Genomic DNA, 26,488 nt, shown 5'->3' on the forward strand with positions numbered 1-26,488 from the left:
TTTATTTTTGTATCTCTGTGGTAATGTAGTGTGTGTGTGTGTGTGTGTGTGTGTGTGTGTCCTATGATGTAGGAGTGTAAAGGATAATTTGAATTGTCAACTTGAATAGATTAAGAGATACCAAAGATTAATGGGCTTCTGGGTGTGTCAGTGAGGGTGTGTCTAAGAATGATTGGGATAGTGAATTGAAGTGGAGACCTTCCCTAAACATGGGCAGCACCATCCAATAGGCTAGAGGCTTGGATGGATTTAAAGTTGGAAGAACAAGGAAGCAGCAGCAGGTCCAAGCTCTATTCTTCTTACTTGCTGCTGCAATCACCTAAGGATATCAGACTCTTGCTCCTTCACTCTTCCAAAGTGGACTTGAACATATTCTCCAGGGAGTTTCCAGAATCCTGAAGATAAGAAGGTGTTGTTTTTCCTGTCACTCGTCACTCTCAGGGCCTGGCATGGTGCATGACTCTGGTGACTTTAAATGTATTGAAGTGAATACATTTGGCCTTTGCTTTATGTTGAAGTCAGTTTTTTTTTTTCTACTGTGACTTAAAGACCTCAGAAAAACACTTTTAAGGAGGAAAAGTTTATTTGAGTGCTCACAGTTTTAGTGGTCTCACTCCATAGATAGTTGCCTCCATTCCTTGGGGCTGGAGGTGAGACTGAATATCATTGTGGAAGAGTATGGTGGAGGGAAGCAGCTCACATGATAATCAGTAAGAAGAGAGAGAGAGAGGGAAACTCCATTCACCAGATAAAAAATAAATATTAAAATTATAAATAACCCCAAAGGCATACTCTCAATGACCCACCTCCTCCAGCCACACCCTATCTGCCTTCAGTTACCATTCAGCTAATTTTTATCAGGGAATTTATTCACTGATTGGATTAAGGCTCTTATAACCCAATCATTTCTCTTCTAAACATTCGTGCATTGTCTCATACAGGAGCTTTTGGGGGACACCTCACATCAAAACTATAACACTTAGGTAAGTTAGAGTCAGTAAGGAAAGATAGATCCAAAACACCTTTATTGTTATCAGTTCTTCTGCAGTTAGAGAGTTTCTGTCGTCCTGGAGTAGAGCTGAGTCTTGTGAGTGGAATCAGCTCTTAATGGAATTGGCACCACTTCCTGTAATGAGGCTTTTAGAAGTCTAGTGGTCTTATTTTTTCCCCTTTCTGTATTGGGTTAGTTGTTACTGGGGTTAGATTATTACCATGGCTGCAATAGTACTTGAGTACCTGATGAGCTCTGACATTATACTCAGGAGCCAAAAAGAAGATGCTAGTCTAAAATAGATCAAGCCTCTCCTCTTAGGAATTCTATAGAGGTCACTGTGTATTTTAGAGGGTCTAAATATACTCCTCAGAGAGGCATCCTCTTTCCACCTTGTCTCTGGGGTTTAAAGATGTCACTTTTTATTTTCTCCTGAAACTTCATCTGAATTTCCTTTTCACCCTCAAGACAGTGCCTCATTATTTGAGTTAAGTACCAGCAAGTTCTCATTAAAAACCAAACACACCATTGTATTTCTTATTTTGAGCAGGCAAAAGTTTGAAATGAAAATCTGATCCTTGCTTAAGGGTAAAATGTGTACTCAACTTGAAATTGGTCTCTTGTCTATAAAATTCCTGCCCATAAGTTTTTTTTGAATCCATCTCCCCTGCAGTTATTCTCAGACTCCCCTTCCTCTGTCTTCTGACCTAAGAGTGTTTGTGCCTCCTCTCGAGCCATTTATTGCTGTTGAGAACATTTTTTAAGCTACAGTTGTGATGATTTCTTTCCCCAAGCAAGTCCTTTGACTCTCTTTTGTGGGGGAAAATATAGTGAAATCTTCTTAAATGGGCAGACTGTAGCATGGTCTGCTTCTGATTTACCATTCCATTTTTCTTCCTTTTGCACACACCATACACTATCATCAAATTTACCCAATCACTCCTCCTTGAACATCTTTTGTTTTTGGACCTTGAAACTTGAGCGCATGTGATTCTTTTATAAGGGCATTTATTCATAGTCCTAGTTGCCCTTTTCCATACTTCAAGCTTAGCACAAAGGTCATGTCACCCTTTAAATTTTCCTTGATTCCCTCCAGTTGGAAGTATTTTTTACTTCTCTGAATTTTTTTAAAAATTTAATATTTATTTTTTAGTTTTCGGTGGACACAACATCTTTATTTGTATGTGGTGCTGAGAATCGAACCCAGCACCCTGTGCACGCCAGGCAAGCACGCCACTGCTTGAGCCACATCCCCAGCCCATTTGAATTTTTAAATTGTATTTATTTTGAAGTCAGGTAATATAATGTCTCCTGCATTGTTCCTTTTGCTCAACATTTCTCTGAATGTGCAAGCACTTCAAAAATAGCTGTCTTGTCTTATAACACTGGTAATATTAAGTACCTTTTCAAAACTTAGGTGATAAAATTCAGATTGTTAATCTTTATGTTCCCCACACTGAGTAAAGAATCTTTTACCTAGTAGTTTCTAAGACAGATGAATAAAACCTATAAGAAAACTTTCGTTTAGCAAAAATTTTGAGGAACCATGTCAGATGCTAGGAACATAGTGACGAAGAGTGTTGATCTAGTCTTTGCTTTCATGGACATAGATTCTAATGAGTGTAGCTATTTTAAATATTTTATTATACACAAGATATTAATGACAAATAGTGGATGTGTGGGTTATCAAAAGCACTCATATATATATATATATATATATATATATATATATATATATATGTATGTGTATACACATATACTAACTTCTATGTCTCCCTCTTCCTCTCTCTACTTCTATGTATAATAGGGAACTAATAGGTGAATAGAAAAAATATGTACTGTGAAAGAATATTCTCGATAGAGGGAACTGCATGACAGCATTTTTGAGATCTGGTGACAAAAATGGGTGGCTTCTCTGGAAACTGAAAGGCATCTGGTGAGACCAGAAAGTACTAGATGAAAGCCAAAATGTGGAAGGTCATGAAAACCATGTTATAAACCAAACCAAACCAAACCAAACCAAACCAAATTAAATAATACTTTATCCTAAGGAGAATAGAAAGCCAATGAAGGGTTCTAAGAGGGTCAAGATAAGATCATATTAGTATTTTTTAAGCAATCATTCTGACATCATCATGAAGAGTAGGCTGAAGAGAGGGCCAAAGAGATAACAGGAAACCAGAAAAGATGCTGTTCTTGGAGTTAAGGTATCAGAATTTAGTTCAGGCCAGAAAACAATGTCAATGAGTTTGGAAAGAAATTAAAGCCTTCAAAAGATGTACTTGGGTGAGCAAAATATGGGTCTTATATTTCAGCCATGAGGGAGAGACAAGGATCAAGACTGCCTTGGAGGTTTATTTCTTGAACCATTGAGAGGAGAGGAGCCAGGATGTTGAAGGAGGGAAGACTGGGAGAGGAAAACTGCAGGCTAATACGTCTTATACATCAAAGTGTGTCTGCTAGGCAGTTGGTTTGACACTTAGGAGAGTGGCCTGGCTAGTTACAGATCAGGGAACCATATGCACATAGGATCTAAGTAAAGCAATGGATGTGAGTTCTTCAAGTAAGGAGAATGAAGAGCAGAAAAGGACCTAGGCTAGGAAAGAACACTGAGATTCTCCAAGTTTTGAAAAGCATGGTAAGGGGAAGAGAATCCAGAAAGAAAACCAAGAAGAAACAGCTAATGGAATACCAACCAACCTCAGGGAAAATAATGTGATGCAAATCAGAGAGAATTTTGAAGAGAGTAGTCACTTGGGTCAAATGCTGTTGAGTGTCAAGTATTATGCAGACAGAAAAATGGCTAAGCTGTTATGGCAAAGACATCCAAATTGATTTTGGCAAAAGTGATTTCAATGGCCAGAGTGTATGGAACCAGTAGAAATGAGTTGAGCAGGAAGTGAGGACGGTGATCATAGATAACTCTTTTTAGAAGCTTTGTTGTGAAGTGTTGGGGAGCCCATAGCCTATAGTTGTTCTTGGATTCATTAGCTTGCTTGCTTATTTATTTATTTAAACAGGAAAGGAGCTAGAGGAGAGAAACAGGGGTGTGGGGTGGTGTGGGGCAGAGAGGAGATGAATAACAACATGTGAGAGAGAAGATAATCAAAATGAGGAATTCTGAGAAGGAAGGAGGAGATAGAGCCAGTGTAGAGTGAAGGTATAGGAGGACATAAATCCTTCCTTTGAACACAAGGGGGAAGCAAAATGTTGGAAGGACAGTGAGTAAGCTTATATGTTGGAGAGCAGGAAATTCACCTCTGGTAACTTTTACTTTGTTTTGGAGTAGGAGTAAAGTTTATCTGCTTTGAGACAGGAGAGTATAAGATCAAAGAGAGAAGAGAATCTACTGTAGAAAATAAGAGAAAAGGCATAGATTGTAGGAAGTGCTGAGCATCCTCTGGACATTGGCAGCTCTGTGTTAATCACGGTGGCTATCTATTCACTTGTGATGTTTTCTAAGTGTTCCACTACTCAGGGGAGTGGTGTTTTAGGGTCCAGTCTGATTTCCAGGTACACAAAGAAGTTGAGGGAATTTTTAGTAAGGTTGTTAGGAGTGCCTCACAGAACCACTGAAATTTTCTCTTTTACAAAGACCGGGTTGTGGCAATCATAACCATCATCTAGCCCAAAGCACAGTATTTGTTCCCTACTACTACTACTACTACTTTTCTTCTTCTTCTTCTTCTTCTTCTTCTTCTTCTTCTTCTTCTTCCTCTTCCTCTTCCTCTTCCTCCTTCTTATTCTTATTCTTATTCTCCTCCTCCTCCTCCTCCTCCTCCTCCTCCTCCTCCTTCTTTTTCTTCTTCAGCTGCTGACACCTGTCAACTTCACTCCTTGGAGCAATTCCATCTTAAATTGTATTTCTTCTGGTCTCTTCCTTTCACTAAGTCAAGGAAGGAGAAAATTTATGAATTATGACATTTGAATGCACTGTGTCTTCATCAGTGAGAAGCAGTGGAACCAGAACTCCAACATATTAGGATAACTGAGACTGTGTGGAAGCCCAGTGATCTCATCACAAGAAAGAGCTTAAGTAAATTCAGTGTCATAATTATTACAAAGTGCTAAGGACCTCTCCTTGACTCAGGATTAAGCAATAGCCCTCTGCAATCATGGACACTTCATAAGCAGTTGGGTAACATTAGACACGAATCTCTTATCTTACTGCAGTGAGCATATGTTTTTCTTTCCTATAATATGGTAATGTAGTAAGTCCCTGGTAATAGAGCCTCAAGTTCTTACTCAGAAGGTTTAGCATCTTATTTACATAATAAGCAAGGAATTCTCCTTCATATCATGTCAACATATTAATGTATGTTTTTTGTCACTTTCTCAACTATCATATGATATTGCTAAATACTTAGGAATAGAAATACAGAGCTTAATTTGAAATTATTTTATGTCTTTCCACCAGGTAAATATTTACCAAAGCCTGTTTATTTCAAAGAGATACTTGTGCTTTGTTTTGCCTATGATCTTTATTTTTACATTGTGCCTTTTAAAAAAACTCAGTAACTAAGCTAAATATGGCATATATTTTGTTATTTCTTCCATAGCATATGTTTTCTCTCTCTCACATCTTGGGGTTTTGTTGTGAATATACATGATCTTCGCTTGTCTCTTGGCAAAGATTAGAATATCTGGGATTGGTGCTAAATTCCAGGATTCAATATTTTAAGATTTTGGACTTGAAGTAGGAATGCATGCTATCCAAAATAAAGTATTTTCTGATCATAACAAAGGCCTAAGAATAGGAAAGAGAGAATTGTTGTGGCTCATTAATTTCTTTGTTGTCACTCTTCCATGTAATTTCTTAGGCACAGGTCTGAAAGTGTTTTTTAATTTAAATCAATAGTTTAGAAAAAAGACAATTGTGTTAGACTTTCAATAATTCTAGCCTTCCTGTGTAGCACAAGGCTAAATTTATAATTTTTTTCTTTCAATATTGTGAAGATGATTTGCTGGAAGATGTCATTGGACTCATTGACTGAAAATATTTTCGTAATTGTTTAAATGTAGGTGCTTTAGGGATTACTCCAACAAAGAGCTATTGACCATGTGGTTAATTTAATTAGGTTTCCCTGAAAATTCACAATCAAAATGGATCATATTAGATGGATGGATCTTACTAGATGGATGTATAGATAAATAATGACCTTGCATTTTATTAATATAGAGATATGATCTTGGAATCAAAGTGCTACAGATTTCTGAACTCAAACATCCCCTAGATGCTTTGCTGTGTCTTGAAAGTGATGAAATCTTGATGTAGGAGGACTTCAGAACAGGAGGCTTGAGCTCTATTCAGTAGTATGCACTCAGCAACCAAAGTCATTTTCCTTGGTCCTCTCTTGCTCAAGGACATGGCTGCTGCATTTTGTATCTCTTCAACCTACCACTCAAAGTTTTGAAGACCATTGTGAAGACCATTGACTGCTTTGTCCTTTATAGAATCTGATCTTTCTTTCCTGCCCAACTCCAAAAACGCCATTCCTTTTGTTCTTTATGTTTGAATCAATCCATCATCCCTGTCACAAGGCAACTTGTCTTTTTATGTAAGAAATAAACAGGCTGGGTGTGGTGGTGAATACCTGTAATCCCAGTGGCTCTGGAGGCTAAAGAAGGAGGATCGCAAGTTCAAAGACAACCTCAGCAATGGTGAGGTGCTAAGCAACTCAGTGAGACTTTGTCTTTAAATAAAACACAAAAAATGGGACTAGGAATGTGTTTCAGTGGTTGAGTGATCCTGAGTTCAATCCCCAGTATCCTGGCCCCACCTGCACCCCCCCACCCCCCAAAAAAATCCCTGCTTCTGTAATTAGTTCTATGGGGCTCTTCAAAACCTCTCTTTACCTCTGCCTTTTCTTTTTGTGAGACTGGAAATAATGGATTGTGTGTGTGTGTGTGTGTGTGTGTGTGTGTGTGTGTTGTCTTTGGAACTTTGATGACTTTAGCTAAGTCATTTAAATTCATTCTGCTTCTATTTTGAGAAAAATGCTAGTGTTATATCCCCAGTGAGTGTATCATGAAGATTAAATGAGATAATGCATATAAAATGTTTTAAACAGGGCTGCCACATTAATAAGGTTGTATAAAATATTTTTGGACTAAAGGAAATATTTATATTCTCTGTACATAACTGGCTGGATCTTTTTAAAGCTTTTCCATGTGCTCAGTTCACTCAGAATATAAATCTTTTAGTAAGGACTTATAGAACCCTCTAGATAATAGAGAATAATGAAAACTTTGTCATCCATTAGAATCTTTTAAGGAACATGGATTTCATCTCCATTCTTGGCTTTTCAAATTTCTATATCTTTTCAGATATGAGATGCTATCAAATTGTTGGTGGTTGTTGCTGTTAATGTAAATACCAGCTAAGTACAATTATTTTTGACACTTAGTGCACGGCATGCAGTGAGCCTGGCCTGCAGTGAGCACTCAACAAATATTGTTGTTACTATTTTTATTACAGCTGTTGTGTTATGTGTGATGTTTCTCTTTCCCCAAATTTAATGATTAAAATGCACTTAAAAATAAGGTACCAAATGCCTTTTAAAACATTTTAGGATACAATTATTAACTAAAGGTCAGTAATATTATAGAGATCCTTGTGTCTGTATCACTTAAAATTTACACTTTCATAGACATCTTGATATTTGAGATGAACTTTTAAAATTGTATAAGCTAACCAAAAGTGAAATAACCTTCTGAGATTTTTTACTAAAATATTTTTTAGCACATCTGCGAACGTTTTCTAAAACATTTACATAAAGATTTAGAAAGAAAATTCTATGTGTTAAATTCTCAAGAATAATTTGAAAACATTAAAAACCATAATAAGTTCTGAAAAAGTTTTGACAGCTGCTTGTTGGATTCCTTTACATTTATATTTAAAAAATGAAAAACTTTATTCTAAAGGAAAAAGAAAATCTTGAGTAAAACCCTTGACCATTTAACTTTCCACAGGTATTTATTAAAAAAAGGCCGGTTCTGCAGAGCAAGGTTTTTCATTGTGTGCTTATTGAAATTTATAGGAAAAAAAATAAAATGTATTAAGTTGGGGCTCAAAGATATTATTGCTAAGATTCCTTCATTTGGGAAATTCGTAAATGGTTCTTTGCACTCGATATTGATAACTGAGATTTGAGTTACAATTTAAAAAAAATAATTCAAAAAGGTCATTAATGTGGCCTTGGTCACAAGACCATTTTCCTAGACTTTTGAGATACTCTTCCTCCTTGAAAAATACTTTTATATTTTTGTACTGCTTAAAGTGGTTTTAGACTATGATTGGAAGAATTTATTCATAACGATTTGTATAAACATCCTGGCAGCGTCATACTCTCTAACTTGGCTTGTCATTTGCATCTCTCCCCTTGTTCCACATTTCCCCAAGGTGTGAATCAGTGGACTGATACCGCCCCTGAATTTGGAGTGGGTAATTTAACATAGTTCCCAAGAGTTAGGCTGGAACCTGAAACCCAGTAGTAAAACACGGGGGCGGGATTAACGCTCAGAGCTCAACCCCCCTCCAACTGATTGGATGGGACCAAGTGGGTGGAACTTCCTGATCCTGCCCTCGAGATTCTGTCGCTAGGGACGCTTTGGCCAAGGCAACCGCGATGGATCAGGACGAGGCGTTGATGGCCGTGGACAATATTGTCACTCAGTTCAACACTTACGAAGATTTCCTAGACTCGCAGATCACTACCGTGGACTTGTACTACCTGGAGGTAAGGGCAGCGGCGCGGCAGAGTCCGCCGCCTTCGCGTCCCTAGGTCCTTCCGCGATCGGACGCGTCGTGGGGTGTTCGCCCCCTGGCGGTGGACCGCGCAAACGTCAGGCTCGGGGGCCGCGGGGTAGCCGCAGAGAACACCTGCCGAGGTGAGTCGCAGATCCTGCCTGCCCTGCAGTGCCCTGTCCTGGCGGAACTTGGGCCTCTCGAGTCACCCAGCGCAGAGACTCACGCGTGCACGTACGCATGCAGGGGACTCTTGAATTTCTGCATCTCGGCTTTCTGCTTCCTCCTGACCCAGTCCTGTTCCAAAGTTACTTTGAGAAAGGTGGGTTGCCGAGAGTTTTAACTCAGAACAACGACAGTTTCGCTTTCCTTTGTTAAAGTAGCAGAAGACAGTATGTTTCCAGGACAACTAGCAACACCAACCTATTGCATTTGATATTATTTTGGGTATTTGGGTCCTTGAAACACCTGCTCCCCACCTTACCGTCATCCCTACTAATCGCTGGTAGTTGTGCCGGTATATTCCTGTCTCTGTGTTATACAGTTGATAATCGCGATTAATGCTGATAGTAAAAATGCAAGGGGAAAAAAGTGCGAAGCCGGACTTAATGGGTTACACTCTTCTGCCCAGCATCCCATCCACTCCCGCTAAAGGGAGGGTGGTGCAGGACACAGTTCCTGTCTGGATCGAAGAAAACCCGGATGGGCGGGAAAATCATGGGCTGCACTAGGTCTTGTGAAGCTGGGAGATGGCCAGTGAGTTCCTCAAACCCTAATCTATTCCTTGCCAGTCTTCCCCAACCCAACAGATTAAACGGGTAGTAAGGGGATTCAGCTGTCCTGGAAGTGATGCAGAACCGCCACCTCCCAATTAATGGCAGAGAAAACAAGCGCCACTATGTGGCGCCAAAGCACATCAAGTCTGGAAAAAACTTGACCCCTGTAACCAACTCTCCACATTTCTAATCTGGAATAAGGTAATTTTGCTCATTGAAATTTTTGGACTCTCCAATTCGGATGGGTGGAGTTTCACTTAAATGTGGACTACAGATTTGAAAAGTGCTTATCCTTCAAAACACATTCATTTGGTAGATATGAAAATAATTTTAAGGGAACAGAAACATCTAATTCTAGTACCTATGCCCCGAACAAGTTGTGGGACACCTTGGACAAGTGATTTGTTCTTCCTGAAATTGTCTGTTTTAAAAATAAATGTAGGTGGGATTTCCAGCACAACTCTTGGATATTTCTTGGATATTTCCAGCACAACAACTTTTAAATATTTTATATAGATAATATTTTAAAGTCTTGAAAGTCAGTTTTATGCCTTGCATCTGAGACACTGAAATGAAGGGCAAAAGAAATGCTTCTAAACAACGTCTGAATTCAAATTTTTGAATGTTTAAATAAACAAAAGTTAAATGTACACAATAATCAACTTGATAGAAAAAAATCATCTTTGTAGCATGTGTGGAACATTACTACACTTAAGCCTAGTATCACTGAGAAATGTTTCAGTTTTTTTTTTTAAACTGTTACAGTTTTTCATGAGAGCAAAAAACTAAAAATATTGTTATTTGGAGGGGAGAAATTAATACTTTGTGTTTCATCAGTCAGAACTTTAAAAGTCTCCAAAATGGAGGATGGTAACTTGATTTGAGGAGAATTATAAATTTATTTTTAAGTTGGTATTGGTTAGCCATATGCTTATTGTACTTTAATAAAAAGTGAGATGAAGATTTAGTTGAACAGTGATACTAAGGCAGGAATATATGTATTAATTACAACTTTTAAAGTGCTATTAGCTCTATTTAAATTCTCAAATACTTTTTGTGGATGCAAGTTAATTGCCTACTTAGAACACACAGAAACAAGTGGACTCCTCAGAATTCCTTCAACTGTATGGCGAGCATGTGTCATGAGTTATGAATTATGCTTTGTGAGGTAATCCTTGTCTCCCTCCCTCGTCAGCAATTGACTTTGGTTTAATGGGACAATTTTGAAAAACAATTTTTTTAAAAAAAATCAACAAATGAAATTATATGTACTTATCATGTACAACGTGTTGTTCTGAACTATGTAGATGTCATAAAATAGCTAGAGCTAATTAACAAGTATTACCTCACATAATTATTATTTTTTTGTGATTAAAGCACTTAAAATCAACTTTCTTAGCATTTTTCAAGAATAGTTAGTACTATCTACTCCTTTATTGAGTAGTATATTCTCCCATTGCCAAATTTTCAGTTAGTTGCCATAAAAATTAGTAGCAATGATTCATTTAAAATTGCCATGTTATCTGTGCTGGATCCTGTGTCTGTGTTCCTGGCGGTTGATGTTGGTGGACATTAATCAGGCCCTTTGGCTTTAGGTAGGTTTCAGACAGCAGGAGATACCAGTAGTAGATCAGAGGCTGGGTGAGAGTAGTTAGAGGATTTATTCCCTGCCACCTCCCTATTGGCTGTGGTTTGGAATTGGCTGCATTCCTTATGTTTGGCCAGCCTCTCATTCCATCAGCTCCAGCACTCTTTCCAGGGTCTGGCAGAACTCCCCTGTTCTAGATATTGCTTCCTCTCCCATCTTCTTTTTTGCCTAGTGGTGTTAATGGCTTCCCACTGTTGCTAACCCAAGGATGCTTTATCAGTCCATGCTGATTTTTATGAATTCTGTTCATCTTTTTGTAAGTAAATTATTTTATCTTTTAAAATTTTCCCTTTTCAGTTTGCCAGCTCTTTGCTGCTGTGAACCTGACCTCTTTGTAATCATTTAACTTCTCAGACAATGATAAGTATACAAATACACTTATCATTGTGAATATAATAAGTACTATGTGGCTTTTTTTTAGCGAGAGAGAGAATCTTTTAAATATTTATTTTTTAGTTTTTGGTGGACACAACACCTTTATTTTATTTTTATGTGGTGCTGAGGATCGAACCCAGTGCCCCGCGCATGCCAGGCGAGCCACATCCTCAGCCCCAAGTATTATGTTTTTAATATGATACTTGGTCAGAAAAAAATCAGGGGGAAAATACAGACTGACACAGGTTGATTATGTGATGAGCTGGAGGATGGGAAAGGAGGTTCAGGAGGATAAAAGAAGCTCTTTATTTAATGCAGACCATGCTTTGCTTGTTTTACTAGATAGCAATAAAACATTCAAAGAACTTTACACAATATCAGCAATTAGGCTTATCTTTGCTAACCCAAATAACAATATTTGTTCTGGAAATTAGTATTATCTAACCCAATTAAACTAATCCCTTAAATCAATATACAAATATTTGAAAAGCTTTGGCAAAATTATTATATTACAATTTTCCAAGTTCTTTCTTGGTAATCTTTCCATTTGACTAAACATAGTCCCTTCATTTCAGTGTCTGCCTCTGACCACTGGAAAAATATTAGTCCTAGGTGAATTTCTTTTCTCAGGTAAGGGATACAGGGATGTTACAGAATTATTTTAAAATTTCCCACACAATTGGTTTCCACTCATGATTAAATCATTTACTGTTTTAGTTAAAGCATTATCTTTTAATTATTTAGAAAATAAAATCTTTTGTATATAACCTTAAAATTATTTAGCAGATATTGATTAGGCAAAACTCTAAGGAAAATACAGTAACATAATTTATCATGATTATATGATAAGTCAAACTAACAATCATCCATTGTATTTTTCCATTTTTATTGCACCAAAATACTGTTCCCTATGAAAAATCTTAATTCATATATATTTAGAATCATGTACAGTCTTCTGTTTATCCACTGGGGGAAAACTGGGATTTACATTAGCTTCTCTCCATTTAAGAGAAATCTTAAATTTTTCCTTCAGTAAGTTCATAGCAGTACTTTACTCTGTGTAAAAATATCTAATTTCCTCATGCATATGAGTTCTTTTGATTAGAGGCGAAGTAACCAAGAATACTGTATTCTCAATACTTCTAAAACCTTATCATAATGGTAAAGTTAAAATATGAAGAACCTGATGACCTCCTCAGTGTCTCAGTTTGTATTGCAAACAGTTTCCTAACATCTATATTCTGTGTATTTACAGCAAGTTCTATTCAACTTTTATTTACATTGACTTCAGAAGCTACAGGTAGGATGAGTGGAAGTAGGAAGGATTCACAAGTAGAGTATGCAGAGTGAGACAAGAATGGGGCTTATGACAAAATGTGGAAGAACAACCATTATTTGAGGCATGAACATGGAAATGGCATGCACAAAGGAGAAGGAGAAGGAGGGGGTCAGAAAAGTGGGAGAAAATCAAGGAGAACAGGATGATCCAGAAGCCAAGAGCAGTTGCAGAGCAAAATTTACACAAAAATAAGGGAGTGTTATTCCTGAGAATCTGAACATAAAGGCAGATGGAAACAACCCTCTACAGCTATAACAACTGGAAAGCATCAGCATCCATGCAGGAGAAAAGCCAAACCAAACAATGGGAATCTAAAGGGTCCCAAACCAAGAAAGCTGCTTAAAGGACAATAAGGATTCAGTGGAAGGACAGTGGTACAGTTTGAGAAGAGCAGCTGACTCTGAAGGGGCTTTGGCCATCCATCAATAGATGAGTGCAGAGGTTCCCAGATGCATAGAAACAAGATGGATAGTCTGCTGCCCTGGGAGCTTTTGAAACTACCTCCCATTTTGGTTGGTGCTCTACAGTGCTGAAGGGCTGCTAGAAGTGGAATCAATATTGAGAAGGATATGGATAGTAGAAAATTTGAAAGAGGAGGCTGAGGTGAAAGTGAGAGAATAAAAGAATTTTAAAAAGAAAAGAAAATATCAGAAAGCAAGTGCCATATTTTGAAGGAATATATTGAAACAAAATGAAAGCAAAGTTCTGTGAGCCATATCTTCTGAAAGTTCAGTGAAACTGGAAATGATCTATGAAGAAGAATTGAGGTCAAAGCTCATTTAAAATTACTGTGAGAATGAGAAGCAGAATAACACCCTCTAGACAAAGGAAGCAGATCATAAAGACCCGTGTACAAAGCTGTGACTTTTATTTCGAATCAAACTAAAGGCATTGAGAAAATGATATACGTAGAAAAACTTCAAAAGTAATGGGACAATTCAGGAAAGAATTAGGAGCCAAAGGAAGTCTTTAGAAGTGAAAACTAAACTAAAAGAAATGGAAGAATGGATAAACCCCACAGGAGATATCATAAGTAAATAGAAGGTGGAAAGGAGGAAATTTTAAAAATATTAAAAATATGAAGAAAGAGATAAAGAATTTAAGCAAAACTAATAATTATTGAAGACAGAAGATCAAGTACCTGTTAATAGATGTCCTTGAAGAAGTACTTCAAATTTGAGCAAGGAAACAGAACAATATGAAAAGTATAATTCAAGAAAAACATTTTGAAATGAACAATGTAAGAGATTTAAAACTACACATTGGGGGCTGGGATTGTAGCTCAGTGGTAGAGCGCTTGCCTAGCACATGTGAAGCACTGGGTTTGATCCTCAGTGCCACATTAAAATAAATAAATTAATTAATAAATAAAACGAAGTTACTTAAAAAAAAAATCTCTACATTGTCTTAACACTTAGTATCTGACAATTTTAACCCAGTACGACCAATGCCAAGACACATATTCTAGTAAAATTATTTGAACTACATAGAAAAAATGTCATGTAGATATCTAGGTATAATTAGCAAGTGACTTATAAGGCAAGGCAAATGAAATAATCAGACTTTTAACTAGCAAAGGTTTTATACCAATGCAAATTGTAATCACTTGTTTAAGATACGCAAGGAAAGAAAATGTGACTAAGGGATTTTATGTCCAGCAAACCAGACTTTCAGCTATGAAGGAAATAAATTGTTATCAATATGTGAGAACTCAGTTTGATCATGGGTTCTTGTTAGGTAATGTGAATGAGCTTCAGACAACCAGTCTGACTAAGAGGTATCAACATAAGGACTGGTAACATTGAGCATTCACAACTGCTAATGTTACACAAAGGGACACATTGGAGATTTTAGTGCATGAAGGAATAGAACACCATTAACAAATTTTCTAAAGACATCAGAACTAAATCCAATCTTGTCCTTGTGTCCAGTTGCTAATTTTCAAGACATTTAGCAAGACTGAGGAACATACTGACCTGTACTATGAGTAGGAATTCAGCAAAACCCAGAGGGTGGGAAACACTACTGAAGGAACTGTACAGTTCTTCACTGGCTAGGAAATGAATAGGAACAGTGAGAGAGGCAAATTAAAACAAATATTTATGAATATAATGTGGAATAATCAAATTAATCAAATTAACGTAACTATTACCTCAAATATTTTTATGGTGACATTTGAAATTTTGTCTTAATAACTTTGAAGTGTATAATATATTGTGTACTGTATTCACCCACTATAAAATATATCTTAAAATATATTTGCTTCTGTCTAATTCAAGCTTTGTACTCTTTGACAACCATCTCCTTACTCTCTCCTCCATCCCAGGCCTCCCAGCTTCTGGTAACCATCATTCTCCTCTCTTTTTTCTGAGAGTCTGGCTTTAAATCCCACATGGAAGAGTAAACAAATGATACTTGTCTTTCTGTGCATGGCTTATTTCATTTAGCATGATGTTCATCAGTTCTTCCATGCTGTTACAAATGACAAGGTTTTTCTTGTACAGGTGAGTAGTATTCCATTGTGTATATATACCACATATTTTTATTCGTTCTTTGATAAATGCTTATGTGGTGGATTCCCTAACCTGGATATTATGAATACCAGCAATGAACATTTGAATGTAGACCTCTCTTTGACATAGTGATTTCAAATCTTTCGGTTAAATAAGAAGAAGTTGGATAGCTGAATCATACAGTGGCTCAAGTTTTAGTATTTTGAGGAACCTCTGTGTAGTTTTCTCATAATGGCTACACTAAATTCATTCCAACCAAGTAAGTGCAGGTATACATTTTTGCACATCCTTGGCAGCATATATCTTTTATTATTTTTATAATAGTAATTCTGACAGATGTGAGGCGATATCTCATTGTGTTTTCAGTTTCCATTTCCATAATGATTAGATCTTGTAAGTGGGAATTTGTTGCTTTAATATTCCTTTTTACCTTTTCTTTTACTGGTTCCCATAGTTTTTGATATGTTGTGTTTCCATTTGGTCTAGAGTAGAATCCAAGTCCAGTGTTTTATTATTTATTTTCTGTGTGGATGAACTGTTCATTATTGAAGAGGGGGTATTTAAGTCTGCTACTTTTATTTTATTGCAATCTAACTTTCCTTTAAAAGCTTTTAATATTTGCTTTATATACTTAGGTGCTTCTATATATATAATATATAGTACTTATATTTATGATTATTATATCTGCCTGATGATTCATTCAGCATGATCCCTTTATATCATGCTCCTTTTTTCTCATTTTATAGTTTTTGACTTAAAGCTGTTTTTCTTTTTTCATATACAGAAGAAAAGCTACTCTTGCTCTCTTTTAGTTTTCGGTTGCATGGCATATCTTTCCTAGCTAGTTGTATTTCTTAGCCAGTTGGTAATTCATCAGTTAGACAATGTTTTGTGAGAGGCTCTTTGGTTAGATGGAATAGCTGATCTGGATGGGTGGGGACAGCTGCCATGTTCAGTAGAAATACATGGTTGTGGTTTGTCTTTCTTCTTATATAGGTCCTTGTGATGGGCTTTGGGGCTTGCCTGATCACTACTTAAACTCCTGGGTGTTGCAGATGTAACCCTTACTCTTTGCTGAAATTTGCTATGGCTTGTGTCTGTCTTTCTGAATTTACCTTGGGATACAGTCTAAGCCTGGTTTAGAGACTAGCTATCCAAGGATTTAAGCCAGGTAAACTTACCATCACTTCTGGGAGTGACCAGCCCAGTCTTACATGTTGATTGTGCTATTAGCCTACCACTGTGAACTATATGCTGCTTACTGTGGGCTCATACTCAAGCCATATCAATCTCACAGAACTTGCATATTGATTCAGAAAAAGATAACACAAAGTAGAAAACAAAAGACTAATTTTACTTATGAACTGAATGAAAACATTTAAAATGAATTCAGAAGTGTATTGTATTAGTCAGCTTTTTGTCATTGTGATCAAAATACCTGACAAGTACAAGGAGCAAAGATTTATTTTGGCTCATTGTTTCAGAGGTCTCAGTCCATGGTTGGTTGGCTCCAAGGCAGAAGCATCATGGTGGAAAGCTGTGGTGGAGGAAAGCTGATCAGCTCTTGGTAGCAAGGAGGAAAGGAGGGAAGGAGGGAGGGAGAAAGAAGGAGGTGGGGGGGGAAAGAAAAAAAGGGGGGAAGGGGCTAGGGAGAAGATGAACCATTCCAGCATATGACCTCAATGACCTACTTCCTCAAACTTCCCACCTCCCAGTAATACATTCAGCTATGAATGGATTAATTCACTTGTATTCTTCTTGACTTCTGACCAGTGCAATTTAAGGGAAGTGCTATAAATATTTGGAAGAAGTCAGACTGTTGTTTATAAAAAGTAATATGATTATCTACAGTGAAAATGCAAGAAAAATTAGCTGAAGTCCTATAATAACAAATGAATGAATTTAGTAAAGAAATCTAAGATTGAGCTAAAACAACTCAGCAATAAACAATGTAATAAAAATAAAAGACATAAGCTAAACAAAAATGAACAGAGCCTCAGGCACATGGGCTAATATCAGACGCTAATAATATGCATGCAAACAGAGTCCAAAAGGAACAGAGGGAAGGATGGAATAAAATATACTTGAAAGATGATGGCCAAAAGATCTCCAAGCTTTATGAAAAATAAAAACCAAGTTTATTGAATTCCAGGCAAAATAAGCACAAAGAAAACCACATCAAGGAATATCTTAATAAAATCATGAAAACCAGTGATAAAATCTTAAAAGTAACCAAAATAAAATGACACATTATAGAAAAAAAATAGAAATAGAAATTACTGGACACTTCTCAAAAACACTGCAAATCGTAAGACGACAGAATGGCATATTGGAAGTACTAAAAGACTAAGAAAGAAAGGAAAGAGAAAGAAAGAGATAAAGAGGTCAACCTAGAACATTATACCTCAGCAAAAAAAGTAAAAATTAAGATGAGATAAATAGTTTCAAAACAAAAGCCAGGGAAATTTATTATTTTAAGTCTATACTACAAGGAACATTAAAGTTCTTCAGGTGGAAGGAATAGCATTTATTAACAGGAAACTTGGATATATACAAAGGAATGAAAAGCATTGGAAAGGCTAAAGGTGAATAAAAATGTTTTATTTCTTAATTTTAAATTTCTTTTGAGATTATTAACTATTTAAAGAAAAAATAATGATGTATTCTGTGGCTTATCATATGGACGTAAAATACTCTCCATATCTGCAGGATCTGCCATCCACAGATTCAACCAATAATGGATTGAAAATATTAAAAAGCATTTAATCTGTATTGAATTTGTAAGGCTTTTTCTTTTTTCTCCTTGTCTTTTTTTGGTCCTGGAAATTGAAACTGGGCCTCATATATGCTAAACAGCACACATTCTATCCCCCAGCATCAGACCTTTTAAAAAAAATCATGATTCCCTGAACGTTACAGTATAATGACTATTTACAGAGCATTTACATTTTATTAATATTATAAGAAAACTAGAGATAAGTTAGGGTACATGGGAAGATATGTGTATATGCAATACTATGCCATTTTACGTAAGGAACTTGAGCAACATGGATTTTGATATTTGCAAGGGGTCCTGGAACCAATCTATCATGGATACCAAAGGATAACTGTGTGAGACAAAAATAGCATGAAGGAAGGGAGAGGGTAATATTGTAGTGGGTTCTTATATACGTAATGGTATCATATTATTGAAGGTAGAATGCAATATGCTAATAATTCCTATTGTAAATTTTAGAGCAGTTACTGAAAAATAAAACAGACATAACGAATAATCCCATAATGGAGATACATGGAATACTTAAAGAAAAGACTCATTCCAGTAGAAAGACCTCCTCCCCAAATCAAAGCAAATAAAGCCAATAAAAAATAACAAAGTAGTAGGTAAAGACCCATCCACACTGGAAATTAAAGTAAATGTGATTCAAAAGCTCAGTTAGAAGACAGAGGTTATGAGAATAGCTAAAAGTTTCAGATCTATATATGCTGCACCCTTTAAAGGTAAACAACACAATTTAATATAAACATATTGATAGATTAAATAGATTCAAAGTAAAAGGATAGAAAATATGTTCTATAAAAATATATATTAAAAGAAACTTGGAATGACAGTGCTTTAGTGTAATGTGCTTCACTACAGATCTTCAAAATGCATAAAGCAAAATTGGTTAAGAATGAAAAGAAATAGTTATATATATCCCCAATTGTAACTGGAGGTGTCAGTGTTCCTTTTTTTTTTTTTTTTGGTAATTGATCAGACCAAACTAGAAGATAGAAAATCTGCAGTGACATGAAAGCCTGGAGAGGATTAGCAATTGCCTTGATTTAATTAGCATTTATAGACTAGTACACACAAAACCAACAGAATGCATATTCTTTTCAAATACACATGGGGCCTATACTGTGTCATAAAACAAAAGAAATATATTGAAAAATATTGAAATCATAAGTCTGTTCTCTAATAACATAATGAAAAATAGAAATCAATTATAGAAATAAACCTGGAAAATTTTCAGATATTTGGGTATTAAGCATTTAGTATAAATAACTCATGATCAAAGAAGAGATTACAAAAAGAAAAATAGAAGAGATTTTCATTTGAACAAAATGGAAATGAAATGTATTAGGTTTGTTGGATACACTTGGATACACCTTAAGGAGTTCTAGTGAAGACTTTAGAGATTGAAAAACTTACAGTGAAAAAGAAGAAAAATCTAATAATGTTCTTAGTTTCTACTTTGACAGGCTAGAAAAAAAGGGTAAATTAAGCCCAAATAAATAAATAGAAGAAAAAAAAGCAGAAATCAATGAAATGGAAAGGAAAAAAATAATGAGATGATCAAAGACATAAAAAGTTGCTTCACTGACAATCAATAAAATTGACAAACTTCGAACTAGACTGATTAGATTACTATTCATCTAAAACATTCACCTTTTCCAAAGTCATACCCTTTCTTAGGGCAGTTCTTATCTAAATTACTGTTTATTATGAGGTTATAAAGGTCTGGTCTGGTCACCTTACATCAATTTAGGAAAACTCTGCAGGGCCAGCCCATCTCTAGAGCTGCTGAGGCCTTGCTGCCCAATCCTGCTTCTTTCAACCTCACAGAATGGCAAATTCCAAGAAACTCTCCAGTAGACCTTTTGCATATAAATCTACATTCCAAAATCTGTTTTCTAGAGAACCTACCTCTAACAGGTTTATTCAAAAAATGTTATATATTTTTTTAATAGCAGGATGCCTGCTGTTTCAAATTATCTATATTTCCACAATCAATATAAAATGCTAGTTGAATATGTCTTGTTTACTAACACTCTCTGACCTTGCTGAGTCAAGCGGTTCCTCATAAAAAGCTCAGGGAAGGTAAGACTTGAAATATATTAAGACAGAGTTGTGGTGGAGTTTTATCCATGGGCAGGTAGAGCAGTATCTGTATTACGTTTGTAATAGTTGAGAGAGCAGAGAGACAATAGAGTGGGACCAGAATCCAGAAACAAACCTTCATGTATTTGAGATGTAAGTACACAAAAATGTATAATTTCAAGTTAGCAGAGAAAGGAAGCAGTCTTCAACAATTAATGTCACAGCTGTCTTTTCTGGAATAAAGAAATTTGAATAAAAATAGAAGCATCAGGCACCACAATATATTTTAAATGCTCTAAACATCTAGGTATAAACACAAAGCTATATAAAGTTACAGGAAAACATTGACCTAGAAAAAAATATTTGCAGATATTTTGCATGCATTTAGTTAATACATTTAATATATGCCCAAAGTAGTTACAAATTAAGAATAAATGACCAAAGGGTTCATTTAACAATTCAAAACAGATAATTCAAATAGAAGAAATATACATGACCAATAACATCTGTAAGAACATATGGTGAACCTCACTGGTAATTAAAGCAATACAAAATCAAAATGAATATTCAATAATTTTCACTGTCAGATGAAGGCAAGGAGCTAAAGCCACAGTAGTGAACTACATACAATACTTGTGCACACAGAGTCTATGAAATGTGTAGTAGCTAAAATTTTGTTTTATTGTTATTGAATGAAAAGGTGTTCAAGATGCATTATTAAATGTCAAATCAGTAGGCCATGAGAATTTTTGCACAGCATGATTTTGTTCAAAGAAATCTAGCATAACCAATACATATATTAAGAGGAAGGATTGAAAGATGATACCCCAGGATGTCAGTGATCATTTCTGGAAAGATAATGGATGACATATCAATGTGTGATATGTATGTGGTATTGAAACCAGAGTTTTGAGATATAAAAAACTCCATTTTTTTTGCTTTTGCTGGCAGGTGGGGTCTGTGTAAGGCTCTTAATGGCAGGCCATGCCCTCCTGTGTTGCAGCAGACCCCAGCAGTTCACCCTCACTGTCTCATGAATTGGAAGAATGAAACCCACAGACCAGGATGAGTGAATATGAGTGGGATTCATTGAAGAATAGAAACGAGAACAGACTTTTGCAGTGCAAGAGGGGTCAATATGCCAGTTCAGGAATTGTCTGAGTATGCCAGTCCAGGAACTTACATGGACTTGGGTCACTGCAATTTACATGGACTTGGGTCCAAATTTATGCTAATTAGAGTTTCAAAATGTACTAATGCTATTGGCAACTCCAGAGTCTCAACTTCATTCCTCAGGTCTGCCCCACTTCCATTTTCTCACCTTGGATCACAAAGTAGGAGGCTGGTCTATTTTTGCAGGATGTGGGCTGCAGTGCTGTGTGGATTGGGCTTCCCCAGCAGGTAACCATACCATGCCCAGGCCTAGCCGCCAAAGGGTGACAGGCACTCCCAGAGCCTTAGGACTGCCACATCTACATGGCCATCACTGGTGCTTGCCCAGAGAGCTCCAACCCACTAAGGCTGACATTCTGCTGTTCCACCAATCCACTGCTGCTTCTTGGAAGGGAACAGTAAGTCAGCTGTGGGCTTGGTGGCCAGAGAGCTGTGTCAGTATGCCTTAGAGTTTTCTACAATAATCTTATTACTTTCATAAAAAGGGCAAGATAGAATGAAACCAATAGCACCCATTTTGTTGCGAGGTGGGTGGCTGGCAATTAGTGTTCTGTCATAGATTTTGTTTTTCTGAATCCCAGGACAGAAAGTGGAGAAAGAATGTACTGAATTTTAAAACTTTCAATGAACCTTCTGATTTTATCTTCTGTTTCAAGTAAATCCACCTTATAAGAGGCAGAAAATCCTTCTTGATACTGGTAATAGGGGAACTGTTGGCATTAAATGAGACTTTCTTCGTACTCCTAGAAGACATTATTTTGAGGGTTGGGGAAAAAATTTGGGTTAGAATTTTTAAGTCAAGATTCCCTTTTAAACCTAATTCCACCCCTGCCCCAAAGGAGCATATCCCTGGGATAATCTTAAGCATTGTGCTTCTTTTGAGCTGGTAGTTTTGCTTTTGACTAACTTGCAAGAAGTGTTGTCATGGTGGAGGGATGAATAGTGATTCAACCAGTTAGAGCATGATAATGGTATACAAAGCCACCAAGGCTGACTTTCTGCCTGTTTTCTCAATAGATTTTTGCCCATTTGTTAGCAGAGATTAATTCTTCTGGTAACAAAACAATCCAAATGAGTTTGTGTGATCCAAGTAAGGCACATAAGGATATCAAATGTATTTCAGCTACACAATAAACACAGCAACTTTAATGGTCTCTATTACAGAAACTTTTATATTGAATTTGAGGAATTTATATTCCCATGGAAGAATCCTACAGTATTGATGAACTGAATCCTTTCTATAAGCTTATTAGTAAAATATTTAAGAAAATTTTAAAAATTAATTCAAATAAAGAAAACCATTCACTTTTGTAAAGCAAACCCCAATCTGCATTGTGTTTTCTGTTGAAGGTTAGTTCCACTAGGTGGAGGCATTTGCTCAGTTTTGTGGTTCACACTAACACATATTGCATATTAAGCAGAATATTTCAGAAACAAGCCAAAAGGTCTGGTGGTTTGCATTGGAATAGCTTGACAATGTACACACATTGCTACGTGGATGCTCATAAAGGAAAGTAGCTGGTTCCTAGTATCTATTTTTTTTGGTTTTGTTTAACAGTTATAACCTGAGAAAAGCCATTATAGGTTGAATACAATTGTAAACCAAGCCTCTTAAGTGTCTCATTTATTTGTTAGACACTTTATGCATTCAATAGTGATATATTAATAAAAGGTCTATATTCTGCTTTAATTATTATTTTATATATATTTTATTTAAGATGATGATGAGTATTAGATAAATATTTCTTATATATAATGCTTTATGGCAGTAACTTCATGTAAAATGATACCTCTTCAAATAATATGAAAACAAATATTCTCTTTGAATATGCCATACAAGTGACAAAAATATATGAGATAATTCTTCAAGTAACTGAAATATAAAAGGCCTAAAAATATTATGGGGAAAAAAAATTTCTTTTCAACTTGAAGCTTTTTGTGGTTATCTTCTTGGGTGTCTACTTTACTGTTTTTATTGTTACCAACATTATATGGAAACAATATCTTTATAGTTAAGTAGGAAATTCATCTGTTCCTCTTTATCTGTATTTGAAATTATAATATTCTGTCATCAGTTAATTGACTTCAAGGAAGTAAGTCTGAAAAATTGAACTTTGTGAAAACAACCCTATTCTCTTTTTGTGCAATTGATTTTTAGTCTTCTATGAGCACTATTGTTTCTAATTTTATTGTTTTAAAGATACTGTATTAATTGTCTACTGTTGGTCTCATAACTTGATTAAAGACCTACAGACTTTTGTCTTCCAACCCTTTAAAGAAAATTTAGTGGTTAACATTGTTTCATTTTTTTTAGTCTCATATACATGGTCAAGGGCAGACAGAATCAGATGTGTATAAATGCATTGTTAGAAAGCTAGCTTTTCATATCTAATAGCTGTGTCTCATTTTAAGACAAAACACTTAATTTGTCATTTAAAACAACTCCTTGGTATACCCTGGAGAAAATATCTCACTGCTCACATATCTATTAATTGATTTTCTCCTTAGGATGAAAGCCTGGCCCGACAGCTGGTGGAGCTTGGCTACCGAGGGACTGGAGAGATAATAAAAAGGGCAGATTTTGAAGCAAGGAAAGCAGCTATAGAGATTGCAAGGCTGGCTGAAAGAACTCAGAAAAAGTAATTGCTCATTTTCAAATCCAGATTTTGTTATATTCTAGAGTCTCTGGAAAAATCCCTTCTCTCCTTTTCTTTTTTTTTTTTCCTTTTGGTTTTGCTGTAATTCAGAATAGTTGGCTGGAGCAGGTTAAACTTGGAATGCCCTAAAACATGTGTTTTGCAGATCAGGAACTGGAGGAGCTGTAACTTCTTGCAATAAAGTTACATGCAATTTGAGCTACTAATTTAAGAAATATAAATACCAAAATGTGATCATCATACCAATAAAGTCCTGTTAAAAAGTAACTGAATATTATTGGTTTTATGCATGTATATACTAAAAATATAGGTGACTTTTGCCCTAGCACTGTTTGTACTTTTGAGGCCTGTAAACATTGACATCATTTATATTCCAACATTTTTCTAAATATTGATTCTTTTACCTATATTAATAATAGTCTTGTTAATGTGACTAATAAAAAGTTATAATAATAAACATGACTCTAATAACATACATTAAGTATATAATGAATGAGAGGTATTCCTAATGTGAACTACACCAGACTGGTAAAACAAGTTCAAGAAGACTTGACAAAGTGATCATCTATTTGAACTATTAAGTTGTTATTGTTGAAATGGATACTTATGTAGATATCATTATATTAGTCTTAGAAAGCATCTTTAAAAGTACCTGGTAATTATAACTAGAAATGTCCCCTTTACTCATTATAAATGATAACATTTGATAGATGTGAATTGGTCCTGGGAATGTGGAATTTGAAGTATTTCAGTGATTATTGTGTTTCAGAACCAAAGACTATTGTAATTTAGCACACTGACATTTGAGAATGTATTAGTTTTCTATTGCTGCCATAACAATCACTACAAAGTTAGTGGCTTAAAATGGCGCAAATTTATTTATTCCCAGTTCTATACATACACTATGGTTTAGCTGGATCTTCTTTTCAGTATTTCACAAGACTGAAATCTGCTGTCAGCTGGACTGAGTTCTTGTCTGGAGGCTCTGAGACTGACCTGTTTTCACACTTATCCAGAGGGTAGGCCAAGTTCAGTTTCTTGTAGTGGTAGGGCTGAGGTCCCCATTTCCTTACCAGCTGTGGTTCTGGTTGTCATTTGAGGGCTGATCTTTGTTCCTAGGGGCTGCCCACATTCCTTCTCATGCTTTCCATCTCTCCTTCCTCTTCAGCAATAGTGGGTTTAAGACCCTCTTACCCTTAAGATATCTTCAGGTTCCCCATTGGAAGCATCTTTAAGGGATCATGTACTGGACCCATTAAAATGATCCATAATTATCTCTCCATTTTAAGGTTTAAGTCTTTCATTAAATCTTTTGGCATATAATCTAACATACTCTTTAGTTCTTAGGATTGGGGAATGGATATCCTTAAAGGAGCATTCTGCTTATCACAGGAAATTTATATAAAACTTCAATAACTTATTGAACATAGTTACTCTTTTATTCTTAACAAAATTATACAAATTGTATGGGTATAATTATATGTCTCATATGAAAAATAGAGGTAGTTCTATTTTTCTGTGAGGATCAGTACATGCCTGTCAGGAATAGAAATGCAAAGATTTTTGTGTGATTTTGTCTGGAATTTATGTATATTCATATATGATTCTATAAGAGATATAAACCAGTTTAAATCAAGAGTAGTCAGTTATATTTAAAGTATAAGTTCTATCCTTGTCGTAAGTCCATTTTGTGTTTAAGGATCAAAGTGGGTATTTCTTCTATGTGATGGTCTTTTTAACTGGCCAGAGCTGGAAGTCATTAGGCTACTAAAGTGCCAGTCATGGGAGGCTAATCCTTACCCAGTGCTTCAAGGATCGGAAGGCTCTTTCATCTGCAGATCTTCTCTGGCTGCCTTTGCAATGGGATGGGTCCCATATGTTGCTTTTTGTCTGCTGTGGGAGTCATTTGCTATTCTTTGTCACGTGTTGTTGACAGCATGGCCAGCAGAGGGTGTCCTAGAGCCAAGTATGTCCTGTGCTAATATTCATTGGAGGATAACTGAAAATATGCATGGGTATCTGACTATATGTGTATTGATACCAACTCAGAAACACTTTATTCTACTCCCAGATTACCTTCCATTAACTGCATATGAGAAACTTCAAGTAGATCACAATCTTTTCGTAATCACAGAGCACACATTTCAAGAAGTGCTAGTATCCAGAAGTATGTTCCTTCCAGCAGCTTTATAAGAGAATCTGGAGGGAGGAAAGCAAACAATACTGGAGGGAGATATTTTAATGAGTGGAGGTCTCAGAAGAAGACAAAAAGTAAAAAAAAAAAAGTTAGGTTTTATTCTATTATTCACATAGTGCATTGGGATTATGCTAGCTAGATTGTGGGGATACAATAGAACACAATTCTGCCCTAAGAAGTTTGAGTGCTGGATAAGTAAGGGAAATTATAT

The 26,488-nt window shown here is 36.0% G+C and overlaps 1 protein-coding gene across 1 annotated transcript; it reads left to right on the forward strand.

Annotated features, from left to right (window-relative positions):
• Positions 1–8,619: 8,619 nt before the first annotated feature.
• Positions 8,620–24,066, forward strand: LOC144252268 (cilia- and flagella-associated protein 299-like). Its single transcript, XM_077794701.1, has 2 exons — positions 8,620–8,730; positions 23,932–24,066. The coding sequence occupies exons 1-2, from the start codon at positions 8,620–8,622 to the stop codon at positions 24,064–24,066; spliced, it is 246 nt and encodes an 81-aa protein (XP_077650827.1).
• Positions 24,067–26,488: the final 2,422 nt, after the last annotated feature.

Source organism: Urocitellus parryii, unplaced genomic scaffold (genome assembly GCF_045843805.1).
Source record: "Urocitellus parryii isolate mUroPar1 unplaced genomic scaffold, mUroPar1.hap1 Scaffold_40, whole genome shotgun sequence".
NCBI lineage: Eukaryota > Metazoa > Chordata > Mammalia > Rodentia > Sciuridae > Urocitellus > Urocitellus parryii.

What these genes read in the sequence shown, in the direction of transcription:
- LOC144252268 (XM_077794701.1), top strand. Translation starts at nt 8,620, where the DNA reads ATGGATCAGGACGAGGCGTTGATGGCCGTGGACAATATTGTCACTCAG. An exon ending in TGGACTTGTACTACCTGGAG is followed by an intron (nt 8,731 to 23,931) that starts GTAAGGGCAGCG and finishes TTTTCTCCTTAG; the next exon opens with GATGAAAGCCTGGCCCGACA.